General features: G+C 41.3%; 2 protein-coding genes across 2 annotated transcripts in view; one reads left to right on the top strand and one right to left on the bottom strand.

The window, feature by feature from the left end:
* The window catches only part of CACNA2D3 (calcium voltage-gated channel auxiliary subunit alpha2delta 3), a 787629-nt gene that overhangs the window by 658315 nt on the left and 111463 nt on the right, over window positions 1–17851 (top strand). The gene's annotated exons all lie outside the window — the stretch shown is intronic.
* Window positions 1–17851, bottom strand: part of LRTM1 (leucine rich repeats and transmembrane domains 1) — a gene marked incomplete at its 5' end in the record, with an annotated part of 32896 nt that overhangs the window by 4927 nt on the left and 10118 nt on the right. Inside the window, one exon of the mRNA XM_079933193.1 lies at window positions 1790–2386. Within this exon, the coding sequence (XP_079789319.1) occupies window positions 1790–2386 (597 nt within the window). The remainder of the gene's footprint in view (window positions 1–1789; window positions 2387–17851) is intronic.

Here is a 17851-nt window from a genome sequence, read left to right on the forward strand (position 1 = left end):
CCCATGCCAACCCATTAGTAATTTCTATCAGTTCAATATTCTAAATATCTCCCAAAGTTGATAATTTCTCATCACTCTGGTTTGGGCCACCATCATCTTTTCCCTGCATGACTGAAATCACTTTCTCCCTCATCCCCCTGCTTCTTCTTCTGTAGCTTTTGGTCTACTCTCCTTAGAGTCACCAGAGTGACCTTTTAAAATGTAATCAGATCATATTGTTCCCCTGACTAAAATTCTTCAAGAGATTTCCATCTCGCCTAAAATAAAATCCAAATGTCTCAGCCTACTCTGCACGTTCCAACATGACCCAAGTCCTGGGTACTTGTGCTGCCTTATCCTCTCTCACTCCCTTCCTCTGTTCTAGCCACTCATTTGTCCCTCTTTCTGTCCCTCAGTGGAGCCAAGCTTACTTTCCCGTCAGGGCCTTCGCACTGCTGTCCTTTCCCCCAGTTATCTCATGGTTCATTTCCCCTCATTGTTTCAGTTCTGCTCCCCCATGTCACCTCCTTGGAGGGGCCTTCCCTGTCCTTCCCATCTGAAGTGGAACCCCCATCCCATTACTCTCTCCCCTTACCCCACCTCTAGCACTAACTGCTATCTGAACATGGGTATATATTTGTCTTTTTTAACATGTTTCTACTGTCAGAATGTAATGCCTATGATGGTGGGGAGTTTCTTGTTCACTGACCTTTTCTCAGTGCCTAGAAATGTCCCTGGCACATAAGATTCACTCAAGTATAGGATGAATGAATGAATGATACTTAAAAGTTAGGAGGAAAGAAACACTGTGATGTAGAGGAAAGAATGCAGGGCCAAGACCTAAAGCCACTCATTCTACTTCTGTCTGTGCTTCTACTTTGTGACCTTGGTCAAGTCATGAACATCTCTGGGCCTCCATTTCCCATTGATAATAGGCTAGCATTGAGTTAGAAGGGGTTGGCAAACTTTTCTATAAAGAGCCAGAAATACTTCACATTTTAAGCCTTGCCATAGTCTCTGTCCCAGCTATTCAACTTTGCCCTTATAATGCAAAACACCCACAGACAGTAAATAAATGGGTGTGGATGTGTTCCAACAAAACTTTATCTACAAAAATAGGAGGTGGGGCAAATTTGGCTCTTGGGCTATGGTTTGCTGACCCCTAAGTGATTTCTAGATCCCCTCATCTTTTATGTTCTGGGATCTCTTGCTTTGCTTTTGATATCTGGTTAAAGAAATAGTAGTTCCCTTTGGAGAGGGTACCTTACTGTATCCAGTTTCAGTAACAGTGGTGTTTGCTAAAGCAGAATGGATAATCTCAGGGAAGATTCACAGCTGTCAAATGGTCAGAAGCAGACAAAGAAGGGGGGAAAGTCCTAAGGAGAGATAACATGCCCCCAGTTGGATCACACTTGAAAATCAAAATTTGGTGTCATTTCAGAGTTGAGTAGTTATTTAGGTGATGATTGAAATTCCCTCTTCCTTAAGGGCCTACATTTCCCAGAAAAATAACTTAATGGTATTGTTAATCAAAGACTGGAAAGTTGGGGTGGGGAGAAAAAAAAAGTGGAAAGTTATCTCCATGAATCGTATCTGTAGATGATTTTAAATACCTGAATTTAAACACCCTTTAATGACTCACTTGCCTCTTTTGCCATACCATGAAATGACATCAATGTGAAAAAGCTTACATGGAAAAAAAAAAAAAAAGCTTACATGGATCCCTCAAATACTCCTCAACATCCCTTCTAATGCAGAGAACAGATGAGGTTCATCCTAGGCTGGTAACACACAGATAGGCATTACTGACCTTTATAGATAAACGTCTCCAGCCAGAGTTTAAGACTGAGCAAGTGGCAATTGCATTTCCAGAGGTTGTCCTTGAGAAATAAATGCCTCACTCTGGGCATGGATTCTAGGAGGGCTCGATCGAGCTGCTGAAGCTGGTTTTGTTGGATCGCAAATACAGTTAGGTTCTCCCAAGGCTCACCCAGGGATGTGGGAAGGTGGCTTATGTTGTTTGATGATAAATCAAGTTCCCTCAGCTGTGGGAGGGAATGGAAAAGTCTGCTTTCCAGGGAATGCAGGGAGTTCTGGGTTAGGTTTAAGACCCGCAAGTGCTGAAGTCCATGGAAAACTCCGGAGGTCAGATTTGAAAGAGAATTGTTGTGCAAGTTCAAGGCTGTGAGCTGTGGCACTGACTTAAATGCAGAAGCCGGAAGCTGACGTATCTGGTTATCTTGTAAGTGCAGGGTTAGAGTCTGAGGAGGCAGATCGGAAGGGACTTCAGCCAGACCCTGCCGGCTGCAGTCTACAAAATTTGAAGGTGAGTGACAGTGGCACCTCTCTGGGCAGCCACACACCACCGGGAGCAGGAAAATCATACTTGAGAGCAGGAGCAGTTCGCCTACAACAAACAGAAAGAAACTGTGATAGGAACCAGTTTGTAAGTGGTGTCAGCATTTGTTTCCCTTTAAATTCACAGGTAACTGGAAGGTAGATGAAATAGGATATCAAGTAGAAATGTGAAAAAATAATTTGGGGGGCACATGCCCTGTGTACAATGCAGCAGAATTATCTGGGACCAGAAGTTTAGAAGCATAATACGGAGTTCAGATATTCACATTTCTTAAATGTATGCTGCAGGTCAGTGCTGTCCAATAGGACTTTCTATGCTCATTGCAATGATCTATATCTACTGTTTAATATTGTAGCTATTATCTGCATGTGGCTGCTGAGCTCTTGAAATGTGACTACTGCAAACAAGGAACTGAATTTTTATTTGCATTTAATTTTTTTTTTTTTGCGGTACGCAGGCCTCTCACTGTTGTGGCCTCTCCTGTTGCGGAGCACAGGCTCCGGACGCACAGGCTTAGCGGCCATGGCTCACGGGCCTAGCCACTCCGCGGCATGTGGGATCCTCCCGGACCGGGGCACGAACCCGTGTCCCCTGCATTAGCAGGCAGACTCTCAACCACTGCGCCACCAGGGAAGCCCTGCATTTAATTTTAATCAGTTAAAATTTAAGTAGCCATACGGTACTAGTGGTCCATATTGGATAGGGCAGGTCTGAAGCATTCTTACAAATTGATGTCCATCTTTGCAGGTATAATAATTCCATGAATGATGACCAGCTCTACTCCATTTTTATTCCAGAGATTTTAAAAACAAAGAAAAGCATTAAAAATAATATAATAAACACCATGTTCCTGTTACAAAGTTCTGTCTGTTATTCATAGTTTGCCATATTTCTTTCATCTCTTTTTTCTTTAACTCAAAGTAACAGTGCATTACTGATACCGTTGAACTCGCTTTGATGAGCACCCACATCATATTTTCCAACAGGACCCCCCCTCTTCCCTACCATTTGCTAGTGTATCCCTCCAGGCCTTTTAAAAACATTGCAGTCCCACTACTGGGCATGTACCCTGAGAAAACCATAATTCGAAATAGTCTTGTTGGGTGGGGCTAATGGTAGACTCTGAGAGGGCTCACGCCAAGGAGTAATTCCCAGAACTTCTGCTGCTACTGTCCTTGTCCCCGTGGTGAGCCACAGCCACCCCCACCTTTGCAGGAGACCCTCCAACACTGGCAGCCGAGTGGCTGACAGGGTCTTGGTGCTCCAGCCAGGTGTCAGGCCTGAGCCTCTGAAGTGGGAGAGCCAAGTTCAGGACATTGGTCCACCAGAGACCTCCCGGCACCACATAATATCAAATGGCGAAGGCGCTCCCAGAGATCTCGATCTCAATGCTAAGACCCAGCTCCACTTAACAACCAGCAAGCTATAGTGCTGGACACTCTATGCCAAACAACTAGCAAGACAGGAACACAACCCCACCCATTAGCAGAGAGGCTGCCTAAGATCGTAATAAAGTCACAGACACCCCAAAAAACACCACCAGACGCAGTCCTGCCCACCAGAAAGACAAGATCCAGTCTCATCCACCAGAACACAGGCACCAGTCCCCTCCACCGGGAAGCCTACACCACCCACTGAACCAACCTTACCCACTGGGGGCAGACACCAAAAACAACGGGGACTATGAACCTGCAGCCTGTGGAAAGGAGACCCCAAACACAGTAAGTTAAGCAAACTGAGAAGACAGAGAAACACACAGCAGATGAAGGAGCAAGGTAAAAACCCACCAGACCACACAAATGAAGAGGAAATAGGCAGCCGACCTGAAAAAGAATTCAGAGTAATGATAGTAAATATGATCCAAAATCTTGGAAATAGAATGGAGAAAATACAAGAAACGTTTAACAAGGACCTAGAAGAACTAAAGAGCAAACAAACAATGATGAATAACACAATAAGTGAAATGAAAAATTCTCTAGAAGGAATCAATAGCAGAATAACTGAGGCAGAAGAGTTGATAAGTGACCTGGAAGATAAAATAGTGGAAATAACTACTGCAGAGCAGAATAAAGAAAAAAGAATGAAAAGAATTGAGGGCAGTCTCAGAGACCTTTGGGACAACATTAAACACACCAACATTCGAATTATAGGGGTCCCAGAAGAAGAAGAGGGAATAAAAGGGACTGAGAAAATATTTGAAGAGATTATAGTTGAAAACTTCCCTGATATGGGAAAGGAAATAATCAATTCCAGGAAGCACAGAGAGTCCCATACAGGATAAAACCAAGGAGAAACACGCTAAGGCACATATTAAACTATCAATAATTAAATACAAAGGAAAAATATTAAAAGCAGCAAGAGAAAAACAACAAATAACAAACAAGGGAATCTCCATAAGGTTAACAGCTGATCTTTCAGCAGAAACTCTGCAAGCCAGAAGGGAGTGGCAGGACATATTTAAAGTGATGAAAGGGAAAAACCTACAACCAAGATTACTCTACCCAGCAAGGATCTCATTCAGATTCGACGGAGAAATTAAAACCTTTACAGATGAGCAAAAGCTAAGAGGATTCACGACCAAACCAGCTTTACAACAAATGCTAAAGGAACTTCTCTAGGCAGGAAACACAAGAGATGGAAAAGACCTACAATAACAAACCCAAAACGATTAAGAAAATGGTAATAGGAACATTCATATCAATAACTACCTTAAATGTAAATGGATAAAATGCTCTACCCAAAAGACATAGACAGGCTGAACGGATACAAAAACAAGACCCGTATATATGCTGTCTACAAGACACCCACTTCAGACCTAGGGACACATACAGACTGAAAGTGAGGGGGTGGAAAAAGATACTCCATGAAAGGAAATCAAAAGAAAGCTGGTGTAGCAATTCTCATTAAAATAAAGGCTATTACAAGAGACAAAGAAGGACACTACATAATGATCAAGGGATCAATCCAAGAAGAAATATAACAATTGTAAATATTTATGCACCCAACATAGGAGCACCTCAATACATAAGGCAAATGTTAACAGCCATAAAATGGGAAATCGACAGTTACACAGTAATAGTAGGGGACTTTAACACCCCATTTTCACCACTGGCAGATGATACAAAATGAAAATAAATAAGGAAACACAAGCTTTAAATGACACATTAAACATGATGGACTTAACTGATATTTATAGGACATTCCATCCAAAAACAACAGAATACACTTTCTTCTCAAGTGCTTCTGCAACATTCTCCAGGATACATCATATCTTGGGTCACAAATCAAGCCTTGGTAAATTTAAGAAAATTGAAATCGTTTCAGTACCTTTTCCGACCACAGCGCTATGAGACTAGATGTCAATTACAGGAAAAAATCTGTCAAAAATACAAACACATGGAGGCTAAACAATACACTACTGAGTAACCAAGAGATCACTGCAGAAATCAAAGAAGAAATCAGAAAATACCTAGAAACAAGTGACAATGAAAACACGGTGACCCAAAACCTATGGGATGCAGCAAAAGCAATTCTAAGAGGGAAGTTTATAGCAATACAATCCTACCTCAAGAAACAAGAAACATCTCAAATAAACAACCTAACCTTACACCTAAAGCACTTAGAGAGAGAAGAACAAAAAAACCCCAAAGTTGGCAGAAGGAAAAAAATCAGAAAAATCGGATCAGAAATAAATGAAAAAGAAAGAAATGATAGCAAAGATCAATAAAACTAAAAGCTGGTTCTTTGAGAAGATAAACAAAAATTGATAAGCCATTAGCCAGACTCATAAAGAAAAAAAGGGAGAAGACTCAATAGAATTAGAAATGAAAAAGAAGAGACAGCTGACACTGCAGAAATACAAAGGATCATGAGAGATTATTACAAGCAACTATATGCCAATAAAATGGACAAATTCTTAGAAAAATACAACCTTCCAAGACTGAACCAGGAAGAAATAGAAAATATAATCAGACCAATCACAAGGACTGAAATTGAAACTGTGATTAAAAATCTTCCAACAAACAAACATCCAGGACCAGATGGCTTCACAGGTGAATTCTTTCAAACATTTAGAGAAGAGCTAACACCTATCCTTCTCAAACTCTTCCAAAATATAGCAGAGGAATGAACACTCCCAAACTCATTCTACGAGGCTACCATCACCGTGATACGAAAACCAGACAAAAATGTCACAAAAAAAGAAAACTACAGGCCAATATCACTGCTGAACATAGATGCAAAAATCCTCAACAAAATACTAGCAAACAGAATCCAACAGCACATTAAAGGGATCATACACTGTGATCAAGTGGGGTTTATCCCAGAAATGTAAGGATTCTTCAGTATATGCAAATCAATGTGATACACCATCTTAACAAACTGAAGGATAAAAACCGTATGCTCATCTCAATAGATGCAGAAAAAGCTCTCAACGAAATTCAACACCCATTTATGATAAAAAAAAAAAAAATCCAGAAAGTAGGCATAGAAGGAACTTACCTCAACATAATAAATGCCATATATGACAAACCCACGGCCAACATCGTTCTCAATGGTGAAAAACTGAAACCATTTCCATTAAGATCAGAAACAAGACAAGGTTGCCCACTCTCACCACTATTATTCAACATAGTATTGGAAGTTCTAGCCACAGCAATCAGAGAAGAAAAAGAAATAAAGTGAATACAAATCGGAAAAGAAGAAGTAAAACTGTCACTGTTTGCAGATGACATGACACTCTACATAGAGAATCCAAAGATGCTACCAGAAAAGTACTAGAGCTAATCAATGAATTTGGTAAATTTGCAGGATACAAAATTAATGCACAGAAATCTCTTGCATTCCTATACACTAATGATGAAAAATCTGACAGAGAAATTAAGGAAACACTCCCATTTACCATTGCCACAAAAGAATAAAATACTAGGAATAAACCTACCTAAGAAGACAAAAGACCTGTATGCAGAAAACTATAAGACACTGATGAAAGAAATTAAAGATGATACAAACAGATGGAGAGATATATGTTCTTGGATTGGAAGAATCAACATTGTGAAAATGACCATACTACCCAAAGAAATCTACAGATTCAGTGCACTCCCTATCAACATACCAATAGCATTTTTCACAGAACTAGAACAAAAAATTTCACTATTTGTATGGAAACACAAAAGACTCCGAATAGCCAAAGCAATCTCGAGAAAGAAAAATGGAGGAATCAGGCTCCTGGAGTTCAAACTATATTACAAAGCTACAGTAATCAAGACAGTATGGTACTGGCACAAAAACAGAAATATAGATCAATGGAACAGGACAGAAAGCCCAGAGACAATCCCACGCACCTATGGTCACTTAATCTATGACAAAGGAGGCAAGAGTATACAATGGAGAAAAGACAGCCTCTTCAATAAGTGGTGCTGGAAAAACTGGACAGCTACATGTAAAAGAATGAAATTAGAACACTCCCTAACACCATACACAAAAATAAAATGGATGAAAGATCTAAATGTCGGCCAGACCCTATAAAAGTCTTAGAGGAAAACATAGGCAGAACACCCTATGACATAAATCACAGCAAGATCCTTTTTGACCCAGCTTTTAGAGAAATGGAAACAAAAACAAAAATTAACAACTGGGACCTAATGAAACTTTTGCACAGCAAAGGAAACTATAAACAAGATGAAAAGACAACCGTCAGAATGGGAGAAAATTTTTGCAAATGAAGCAACTGACAAAGGATTAATGTCCAAAATATACAAGCAGCTCATGCAGCCCAATAACAAAAAAACAAACAACCCAGTCCAAAAATGGGCAGAAGACCTAAATAGACATTTCTCCAAAGAAGATATACAGATTGCCAACAAACACATGAAAGGATGCTCAACATCACTAATCATTAGAGAAATGCAAATCAAAACTACAATGAGGTATCACCTCACACCAGTCAGAATGGCCATCATCCAAAAATCTACAAACAATAAATGCTGGAGAGGGTGTGGAGAAAAGGGAACCCTCTTGCACTGTTGGTGGGAATGTAAATTGATACAGCCACTAGGGAAAACAGTATGGAGGTCCCTTAAAAAACTAAAAATAGAAGTACCATATGACCCAGCAATCCCACTACTGGGCACATACCCTGAGAAAACCATAATTCCAAAAGAGTCATGTACCACAATGTTCATTGCAGCTCTGTTTACAATAACCAGGTCATGGAAGCAACGTAAGTGTCCGTCGACAGATGAATGGATAAAGAAGATGTGGCACATATATACAATGGAATGTTACTGAACCATAAAAAGAAACAAAATTGAGTTATTTGTAGTGAGGTGGATGGACCTAGAGACTGTCATACAGAGTAAAGTAAGTCAGAAAGAGAAAAACAAATACCATATGCTAACAAATATATATGAAATATTTTAAAAATGGTTCTGATGAACCTAGGGGCAGTATAGGAATAAAGATGCAGATGTAAAGAATGGACTTGAGGACACAGGGAGTGGGAAGGGTAAGCTGGGACGAAGTGAGAGAGTGGCATGGACATATATGCACTACCAAATGTAAAATAGATAGCTAGTGGGAAGCAGCTGCAAAGCACAGGGAGATCAGCTTGGTGCTTTGTGACCATCTAGAGGGGTGGGATAGGGAGGGTGGGAGGGAGACACAAGAGGGAGGAGGTATGGGGATATATGTATATGTATAGCTGATTCACTTTGTTATAAGGCAGAAACACACCATTATAAAGCAGTTGTACTCCAATAAAGATGTTAAAAAAATACTTAACAAGAACAACAATTGGAAATAGCCTTATAGCTCATGTTCTGATACAGGCACTATTGAATGTGCTTTATATATATTAATTTAGTCCTTCTAACCTTGTAATTTGGGGTCTATTATTATGCCTCTATTAAAGGTGATGAAACTGAGGCCCAGAGAAGCTAAATCACTTGCCCGAGGTCACACAGAAGTAGTAGAATCATGATTTGAACCCAGCAGTCTGCTTCCAGGGTCTGTCATGGTTCTTACCTGCTATGCTTTACTGCCTGTAAATACTTTTACATAACACACATGTACATACACATACTACATAATGTTTTGCATGGTGGTTTTTTAAAAACTACATAAATATAATCATAGGCATGTTTAATTTTCAATATAATCTAGTCACTCAAAACTGATTCATCCACATGGTTATATAGAGAGCTCATTAATTCCTTCTAACTTCTATGGAGTATTCCATGGTGAGGCCATGCCAGATTTAATATTTAGCTACTCCCATACTGACGAGCATTTGAGTTGTTGCAGTTTCTTTCATGACAAATGGTGCTGCAGAAGGCATCCTTATGCAGAGCTCTTTGGCCGTGTGGAAATGTGTACGGGGTCTCTAGAATCAACAGGAACCTCCTTGACAAGTTCAGAGAGGATGCTGAGTTGACATTTTCTTAGGTGCTTCTAGGTCAATCTCCAATGTAGCTCTATCACTTCCTTCTTTTTTCCTAACACTTGAATTTCAAAATATGGCAAACATCCATCAAGGACATTTTGTTAAATTGGTAGAGGAATTCACAGGGCCAGGCAATACTATTTAAAACTCAAGATGGTTATCTACTCAGAGAGAAAGCTCTTGAGAGAGGTTTTTTGGTTTATTTGTTTGTCTGTTTTTGGCCTTAACTGCGGAAAAGTACAATGTGGCTGTCAAATGCACGGAGGCTTTTCCCCTTCGTCCTTTCAATTCTCTGCTGCTGCGAACAGTTCTTTAGGGCAAGAGGGAAGATGTTTGGAGAGCCTTCCGAAGGAGATTTTGCTCAGTTTAGTCTAGCTCAAGGTATGCAAAGCATCATAGTCCCATTGCCTCTTCCAGCATATAAAAGAGCGAAACCCTTGCTTTCCTTTCTGTAATTTAAATAAATATAAATCTCAGTGCCAAAGCATCTTCCGGTTAGAGGAGAGTTGCCACCCTCAATTTAGCTGTGGGTCTCAAGCATTAATTAGTTTCAGAAAGTCTTCCCACTCCCACCCACCCCCTCCAAGTGGATGATAAATGAACTCCAACCTGAAGGACTGTGCTTTCTATGAAATGGCCCATGACAGGCCAACTGCATACCCATTCATGACTGTGTACATTGGTCCCCTCCCCCTTCCTCTGACCCAGCATGGCACAAACATAAATCCTTCTATCAGAGACAATTTTTAACATCTGTTTGGTCTTTTGAGAAAGACAACTTGAAAATAAGCTTCCCACAGATACTTTCCTGAGGGGCGTCCCACTTTCTAAGGCGGGAGGGAATTAATCATGGCTCACCTTCCATGACTGAGTCTCCACCAGCTTACCCGTTGAACCTGAAGCCCACCTTTATTAATCTGCAGACCAACACACCGAGGGCAAACTCCAAGTCCAGCTTTTCATTCACTTTTTTTCTGAATCCTACTAGTGCTTTTCTTCAGTGTAGAGAACAGTTGTCGCTTTCCGGAGACACTTATTTAAGCAGCCCTTTCCTTGTCTCCATCTGGCTGGGATTGTTTTCCATAAGAGGATCTTTTGATTGTGCTCTCCTCCTTCTTTCTCAAAGCGTCGCCCTCCCCAGGATCATCGCTGCCTTTCCCATTGAGCCGACGAGCCAGAAAAAAAATGTTTGTCAAACCTCGGTGAACAGCTGTAGCATTCAAACATGACCCCAGTGGCTCAGGCTTTTTGATTATTTAATCTGCTTGAAGTCCAGGGCACCAAAATAAAACTATCTACTTAATCCGGTCCTGGTTTCTGAATTCTGTTGACTTACTAACCACACTGTGTCAACCCTCATTGAGTTGGGGGACACTCGCTGTGGATCCTCGATCTGGGGGTCTAGCAACAGAGCCAGCAGAGTGTGTAATATGAGGACAAATTGGCCTGCTGGAGGCTGACACGGTTTCCACAGTGCACTGTTTGGTCACCGAAGGCTTATTCAGCCAACATCCGCAGGGATTAGCTGTGTTGACAGGGTCTTGATGCCCTGAAATTCATAGCCATGGTTTCCTTTCGTGGGCATCACTGCCTCTTCTCCCTGGGGCCACAAATACTTCTCAGCTGCTTCTTTGCTTGCTCCCCCCCGCCCCACCGCCCTCACCCCCTCACTGAATTGACCTTTCGGTTTGCATGCCTTTGGAAATACTTCTCAATCTTTCATCGTTTCCCTGATGCTGAGGTTCTGGCTCTTTCCTCATTTTTCACATATAAAACAATAAAGCCGCCCCCCATGAGCATCAGGCATCAATGAACTGTGACTGTTCTCTAATTGAAGCCATTGGAAACTTTCCCACCAGGGGCTGGAACATTTCTTTGAATGTGCAAATGCCCCTCCATTTGCTGAGGTGGGATTTCAATGTCAAAGCTGCCCTTCAACATGCCAAAATGTTCCACATGCCTATGGTGAAAAAAACATGCTTTTCTTGAGGCAGTGTGAAGTGGGATCCCTGGCCCCAGGCAGTGTAATAGAGCAGTTGAGTTTGGGGTTTGGAATCAGCTGGGTCTAGATTTGAATTCGGCTTCACCATTTACCAGCTTCATGTCTCTGGGCAAGTAACTTGCCCACTGAAAACCCCTTGTCCTCATCTCTGACATGGGGATAACAGTTGTTTTTGCTTCATAAAATTGTTCCCAGGATTACATGAAGCAATACATGTCATGGCCCAGAGTGCCTTAATAAATGGTCACAATTACCCAGGAGAGTGCTTTCCAAGGCTTCTGTGCTGCTAGCATTCAACTCAGCCTTGACTCAACAGGCAGGAGGGGGTCCTGACAAAAGACCAGGAGGCCTGGCCCCTTGTGCCACTCTGGCAGTACCCTTGGGCATGAAGTTGAAAATTTGGATTGTGACTATCCTTAATGGCCTGCTCTTTGGGATCCCTTTCCTCCTTTGGACAAGCCCCGTCCAGCCTCACAGAACCTAGGACACTCATCCTGCCTCCTTCCTGAAAAATCTGCTTCACTCAGCCTGTCATCCTTCGTCCTTCTCTCCAACATTCTTTGAGCGTCCGATAATACAGTGGGGAAAAGTCAGATGTAGACAACAAAGAGCCATTTAAACCTTAATAAGGGCTAAATGGTTCCTTCCTCCCTTCCTTCCCTCCCTTTTTCCTATCTCTCTACTTTCAGGAGCACAGAATTTAATAATAATTATTTGTGTGTGATACATGACCATCAGTGGCTTGTATGTAGCATTCAGTCATCAATGGGTCATAATATGACAAACACCTGTGAATCTAACACTCATTCTAAGAACTGGAAAGCTTCCAGTAACTTATATCAACCTGCATGCCTCTGTGTTTCCCAGGGCCCAGCTAGCTTTTTTTGTAAAGAGCCAGGTAGTAAATATTTTAGATGTTGAGGGCCATGCGGTGTCTGTTGCAACTACTCAACTCTGATGTTATAGCACTCAGCCAACCACAGACAATCTGTAAACAAATTGTGTGCCTGAGCCCCAGTAAAACTTTATTTACAAAGACAAAACAGGTAGACGACTAGATCGGCCCACAGGCCATAGTTTGCAAACCCTGCTCTATCCTGCTGTCTAGCCACTACTGCCACTGCTCCACCACGGCCAGCTGTCACCCACCCCAACTGCCACTGCCCCACTGGACATATCCACCACCCTGTCTCCTTCTTATCTGTAAAATGAGAGGGCTTGAGAGGATGATCTTTAGGCCCCTCTTATATCTAAAACCTTGTCATTCTGGTCAGAGTGCTTGAGTAGGCTTGAAAGGCTTTGTATTTACAGACTTCAGGGGAGCTTGGACAAAAAATTTGAGTGTCTCTTTGGGTTACAGCAGAGCTATTTAGCCATGTCCTGCAGGGCCCAGCTAGGGTCCTGGACTCAGAGGCCTGAAAAAGATGTATCTGTTGACAGCATAGCTGGACGTAGGAGGCCAGGACACCTAAAGGAAAACTGCAGGCAGTAGAGGATACCTGCAGTTAAAGCCAGGCCATGTGGCTGAAGGAGGAAGCGCACTTCCGTGGTGCTTACACTCTGAGGTTGTGTGGTCTTGGGCAAACCGTTCACTTTCTCTGAGCCTCAGCTTCCTCATCTGTGGAATGCCTACCTCACAGGAGGCAGGGAGGATCAAGGGATACATGTTAAGTGCATGGTACAGGTCTGGTAAAGCAGATAATCAGAAGTGGCATCTCCTGTAAGCAGTACATCTTCTCAGCCCTCAAACAGTCTTGACTGACAGCTCCCAGCTAATCTGTGAGCACCCTGGGAATACGCAGAGAGCCCCCACCACTGCTGGTCTCCTGGGAGCAGTGGCCTACTGCCCAAAGGGGCTCTTTGGTTCAGTTGGCTCTAATGGTGATTCCAAATGGGCAGTGCACACTTGGAGTGGAAGGCTCCTGGACCTAGAAAGACTTTAGATGCAGGGGCTGATCGATTTATTCCATCTGGCCTCAGCCCAGAGAACAAAGGGAGGCTGTGTGATCTGCATGCTAATACCTGCAGTGCCTGCCTTCTGTCCCTCCCTCCCTCCATGAGCCAGAGCTGAGAAGTGGCAAGACAACTGTGCATTGAAAAGAATCACCCAGGAATGACATCACACGTCAGATGAGGTCAAGCGACTCCCGTGAGGGGCTCCTGTACCAAGATCTAGTCAAGAGCCCAGTTCCCCACACAGACCTTGCTTCAGACACACCCTCAAAGGAATATGGTGGCTACCGTTACACTGCAATTTCAAGAATTCCCTAGTTTCTGTATATTTTTATATAAATATATTTCCTATGTGCTTTTGCCCGTTTTAAGTCAGAATGTTTCCCTATATTCTTTTGCTCATTTTAAGTCAGAAAATTTCCTCACATAAATTGGTCTACTTAACATTTCACCTCCCTCCAAAAAAAAATCAACAATTATTAACATTTAAAATGGATTGTGTCTTAAAATCCAGCAAATACGTAATAGCTCTTTCTCCCAGGTGATATTATACAGCTATTTTAAAAGAATAAGTTAGAGCTAAATATATCCACCTGGGAGGATATTCATAATAAATTGTTAGGTTAAATAAATCAATCTGAATAGGAAGGCACATTGTATAGTCCCATTTATGTTGAAACAAACAAAAAAAAAAAAACCCAAAGGTGGAAGGATTAACTCTAAAAATGTGCATTGGTTTGTCTGAAGATGGAGTAAGTGGGGAAGGATAGACACTAAATTGATAATACTGCTTATCTAGAGGACAGCAGTAATTTAAGAAGAAAGAGAGGAAAATTAACTTCTTTCTGTTTATACCTCTGCATATTCAACTTGCTACATACAACAAACACATATTACATCTGTAATTTTAAAAATACAAAGGAAATGAGCTGACTTTTGTTAAATAGCAAGAAGAGCTTCATTTTGTTCACTGGAATATTTGAGATGGCTTATCCTCTAGTTACTAGCTGTGTTATATGTGTAAATAACATCCTTAGAGTTCAGCTCCTCTCACTCTAGGAAGATTAACCCCAAAAGTGCCATCTGTCTTTCTTTGCCAAATGATCTCCACATGTGACCAGACCTTATAACTCAAAGGAGCACTTCTCCCAGTTTTAATGTCTGCTTTGGTGAAATTTTGGCAAAGTGCTCCCCCCATCCCCATCAGTGGGCCCCATCCAAAGCAGGTGCTGTGGTGATCTGATGTGGGGTAGGCAGCCAGGCCGAGTGACAGCTGCAGCCCAGGATAGCCTGGAAGAGGCCCTTGGTACCACAGATCGATGCAGAAATTTCATTTAATTATGAAGAGAGATTTGGCACTTGGAAAATATTTCCCTGCGGTTGTGGATGACCAAACAGCACCTAGGTATAAAATTTATACAGAGCTTTTTAAAAGACCTCAGTGTTATTTTCTCCTTTCTTCCTTCCTTCCTTCCTTCCCTCCTTCCTTGTTTCTTTCTTGTTTCTTTTTTTCTTTTTCTTTTTGGTCATATGAAACATATAGCAAGAGAACTAGAAATATATATTTTAAATGGCTATCATATCATTCGTTCAGTGCCTACAATGGGCCAGATATTGCTAGGGACTTATATTAGGTAAATTATAAATCCTTAATGTAACTGCTGTAACAAATAAACCTCCAGATCTCAGTGGCTCCACACAACAACTTATTTATTGTTCTTATCACAGTCTAGCTCAGGTTGACAGGGGCCAGGCTCCGGTACAGTCATTCAGGGACTCAGGCTCCTTCCATCTTGCCACTGTGCCTTCCTCTTAGTTCTCAGAGTTCTCACCATTAGCTGACTGATGGTGGAAGAAGATGAGGACCCGGCGTTGGCCAGGTCTGGAAATGGTACTTATCAGTGCACTTACATTCCACTGGCCAGAAAAAAATCACATGATCATATTTAACAGCAAGGGAGGCTGGGAAATGTAGTCTAGCTGTGTGTTTTGGAAGAAGAGTCGTCACAGGTGTTGGAGAGCATTAGCAGTCTCTGCCTCCACATTTTATTTGCATTATATCACTTAAAGTTGACAATAACTCACTAGTCTATAAGCTTAAGATGGTTTCTTTGATTTCTTCCCATAGTTTCTACAATACCATGTAGTATGCACATGAAATTAATGTTGAATGAATGAACGACAAAACTAAAGCGCAGAAAAGTTAAGCAACTTGCTCAAAGTCTCCAGTGTATTTATTGCAAACACATGGATTGTGAGCATCCATATTAGGTAAAATATTCAGGGAACCTATAGTTTTATGTATTTTATGGCTTAAGATCTTTTTAAAAAATACAATCCATTCTTTTTTATGGTAAGCTACCAATTTTATTATCTGGAAGTTCTAACTAACTCAGAAGATAAAAACACGGTTCCTTTTGAGCCATTCGGCCGAAAATCAAGGCTGCCATATGGTTTCTCTAGTAAGAAGGTAGGAAGGATATGTGTACCTCCTCATTCTTTCTTGCCTTTTGGATAAGGTAAAAATTCAGGTTCAAGGACTTCCTAGGGTCATTCAGTTTACTTCATATGACTATCCACAGAGTTTAAATTCCTTTTACCTGGCCTTGGGATGTTTGATAAAATGAGTGGAATAGTGGATATGAAATGTGTGCCTCCAAGCTCCCTAAAGCTAAGGAAGACAGTGGCCAGAATGCATGAGACTACTTCTTAGCATCTACTTGTCTAGTGAGCCCAGGTCTGAGCTAGGGGCCATGGGAACTAGGAAAGACATAGCACTCTGGCTCTTGGCCTTCAAAGAACTTACCAGTTTGGAGGGTGCTGTTTAGCAATTCTTACTTATTTTATCAGTCAATGCTGATCGTCTCATCACCTTGCACCTGTTAACCCATGTGAAAACTGTACATGACTTGCTTGGACACCGACACTGTCCAACTCTCTGAGAACCAAGTCTTGGAAGTCTTTTGGCTGATAGCGGAGGCAGACCTAGATGCTTTTTCTTTTTTGGTCTGTCCACTATGTCAAGGTTAGAGGAAGTAGACTTCCCATTCCAATGTCTTCCCAGCCTCAGCCTCCCAGCAGTTGGTTTGCCTGCATACTGGATGTATGTGAAGATAAAGATGCATTTCAGATAAGTATGATTAAAGGTAATTAGTGAGCTCATACAGCTGGTGGAATAAACACAGGCAGATGCTGGTTGATATAAAGCTAATGAAAGAAACAAAAGGATCAAGAAATATGGCAGCTTAGGAAGCCTGGCCAAGGCCTCACACTGACACATTGTTTTACTTAGATCTTTTGATTGGCTACTTTTGTCCTTGCCCCAAGAATATAAATTGGAATCAAATTCATGTTCATGTTTGATTGTTTACTTATGTTACACATAAAATGAGTGTTTTGTGCAGCTCTTCTTGGTAATTTTTTATTTGCTTTTGTACTTTTATTATAACATGATAAAAGTCCAGTTTTTGAAATAGATGACAATGTGTTTTTCATATTTTCAAGTTATAGCAGTGTATGTATATTGTGATGAAATAATGAATCTGTGTTGTGCCATTTTCTCTTTAAAGTTTGCTCTATGTTGGCTCTTTGCTACATGTAGCTTGAAAATGTTCTGGAAAACACAGTTGTCTCAGGCAGGATTTACACTGTAACTCACCAATTATAGATTCCAAACTTTAGGAATCCTTTTCATTATTCCAGGCTTCATCTGCCCCATTATTTCATTTTAGAACACTATCCCTATTAAAAGAATGGAATCTGGAGTGAAACCATCTAGATTCAAATGCTGTCTCCAACATTAACTGGCTCCATGACCTTGAATGAGTTATTTAATTTCTCTGATCTTCAAATTCATCGTCTGTACAAAGGAACCCAACTGGCAGATTTGCAAGGAGGATTAAATAATATTTTAATGTAAAAATCTTAACAAAAAATGCCTCTGCACCTAACAATACATTCTCTATTAATGTGTCTGTATGACATGTATCAACTAGGCACTTAGGCTGTATCTACTTGCACTAATCTGTTTGGAACAAAAACAAACAAGTTAAATGCAAAGGAGCGTTTTGCCTGTGTGACAGAGTTCGCCATCTTTTAGGATTATAAAGCACGCGTG

This window comes from Stenella coeruleoalba, assembly GCF_951394435.1.
Source record: "Stenella coeruleoalba genome assembly, chromosome: 10".
NCBI lineage: Eukaryota > Metazoa > Chordata > Mammalia > Artiodactyla > Delphinidae > Stenella > Stenella coeruleoalba.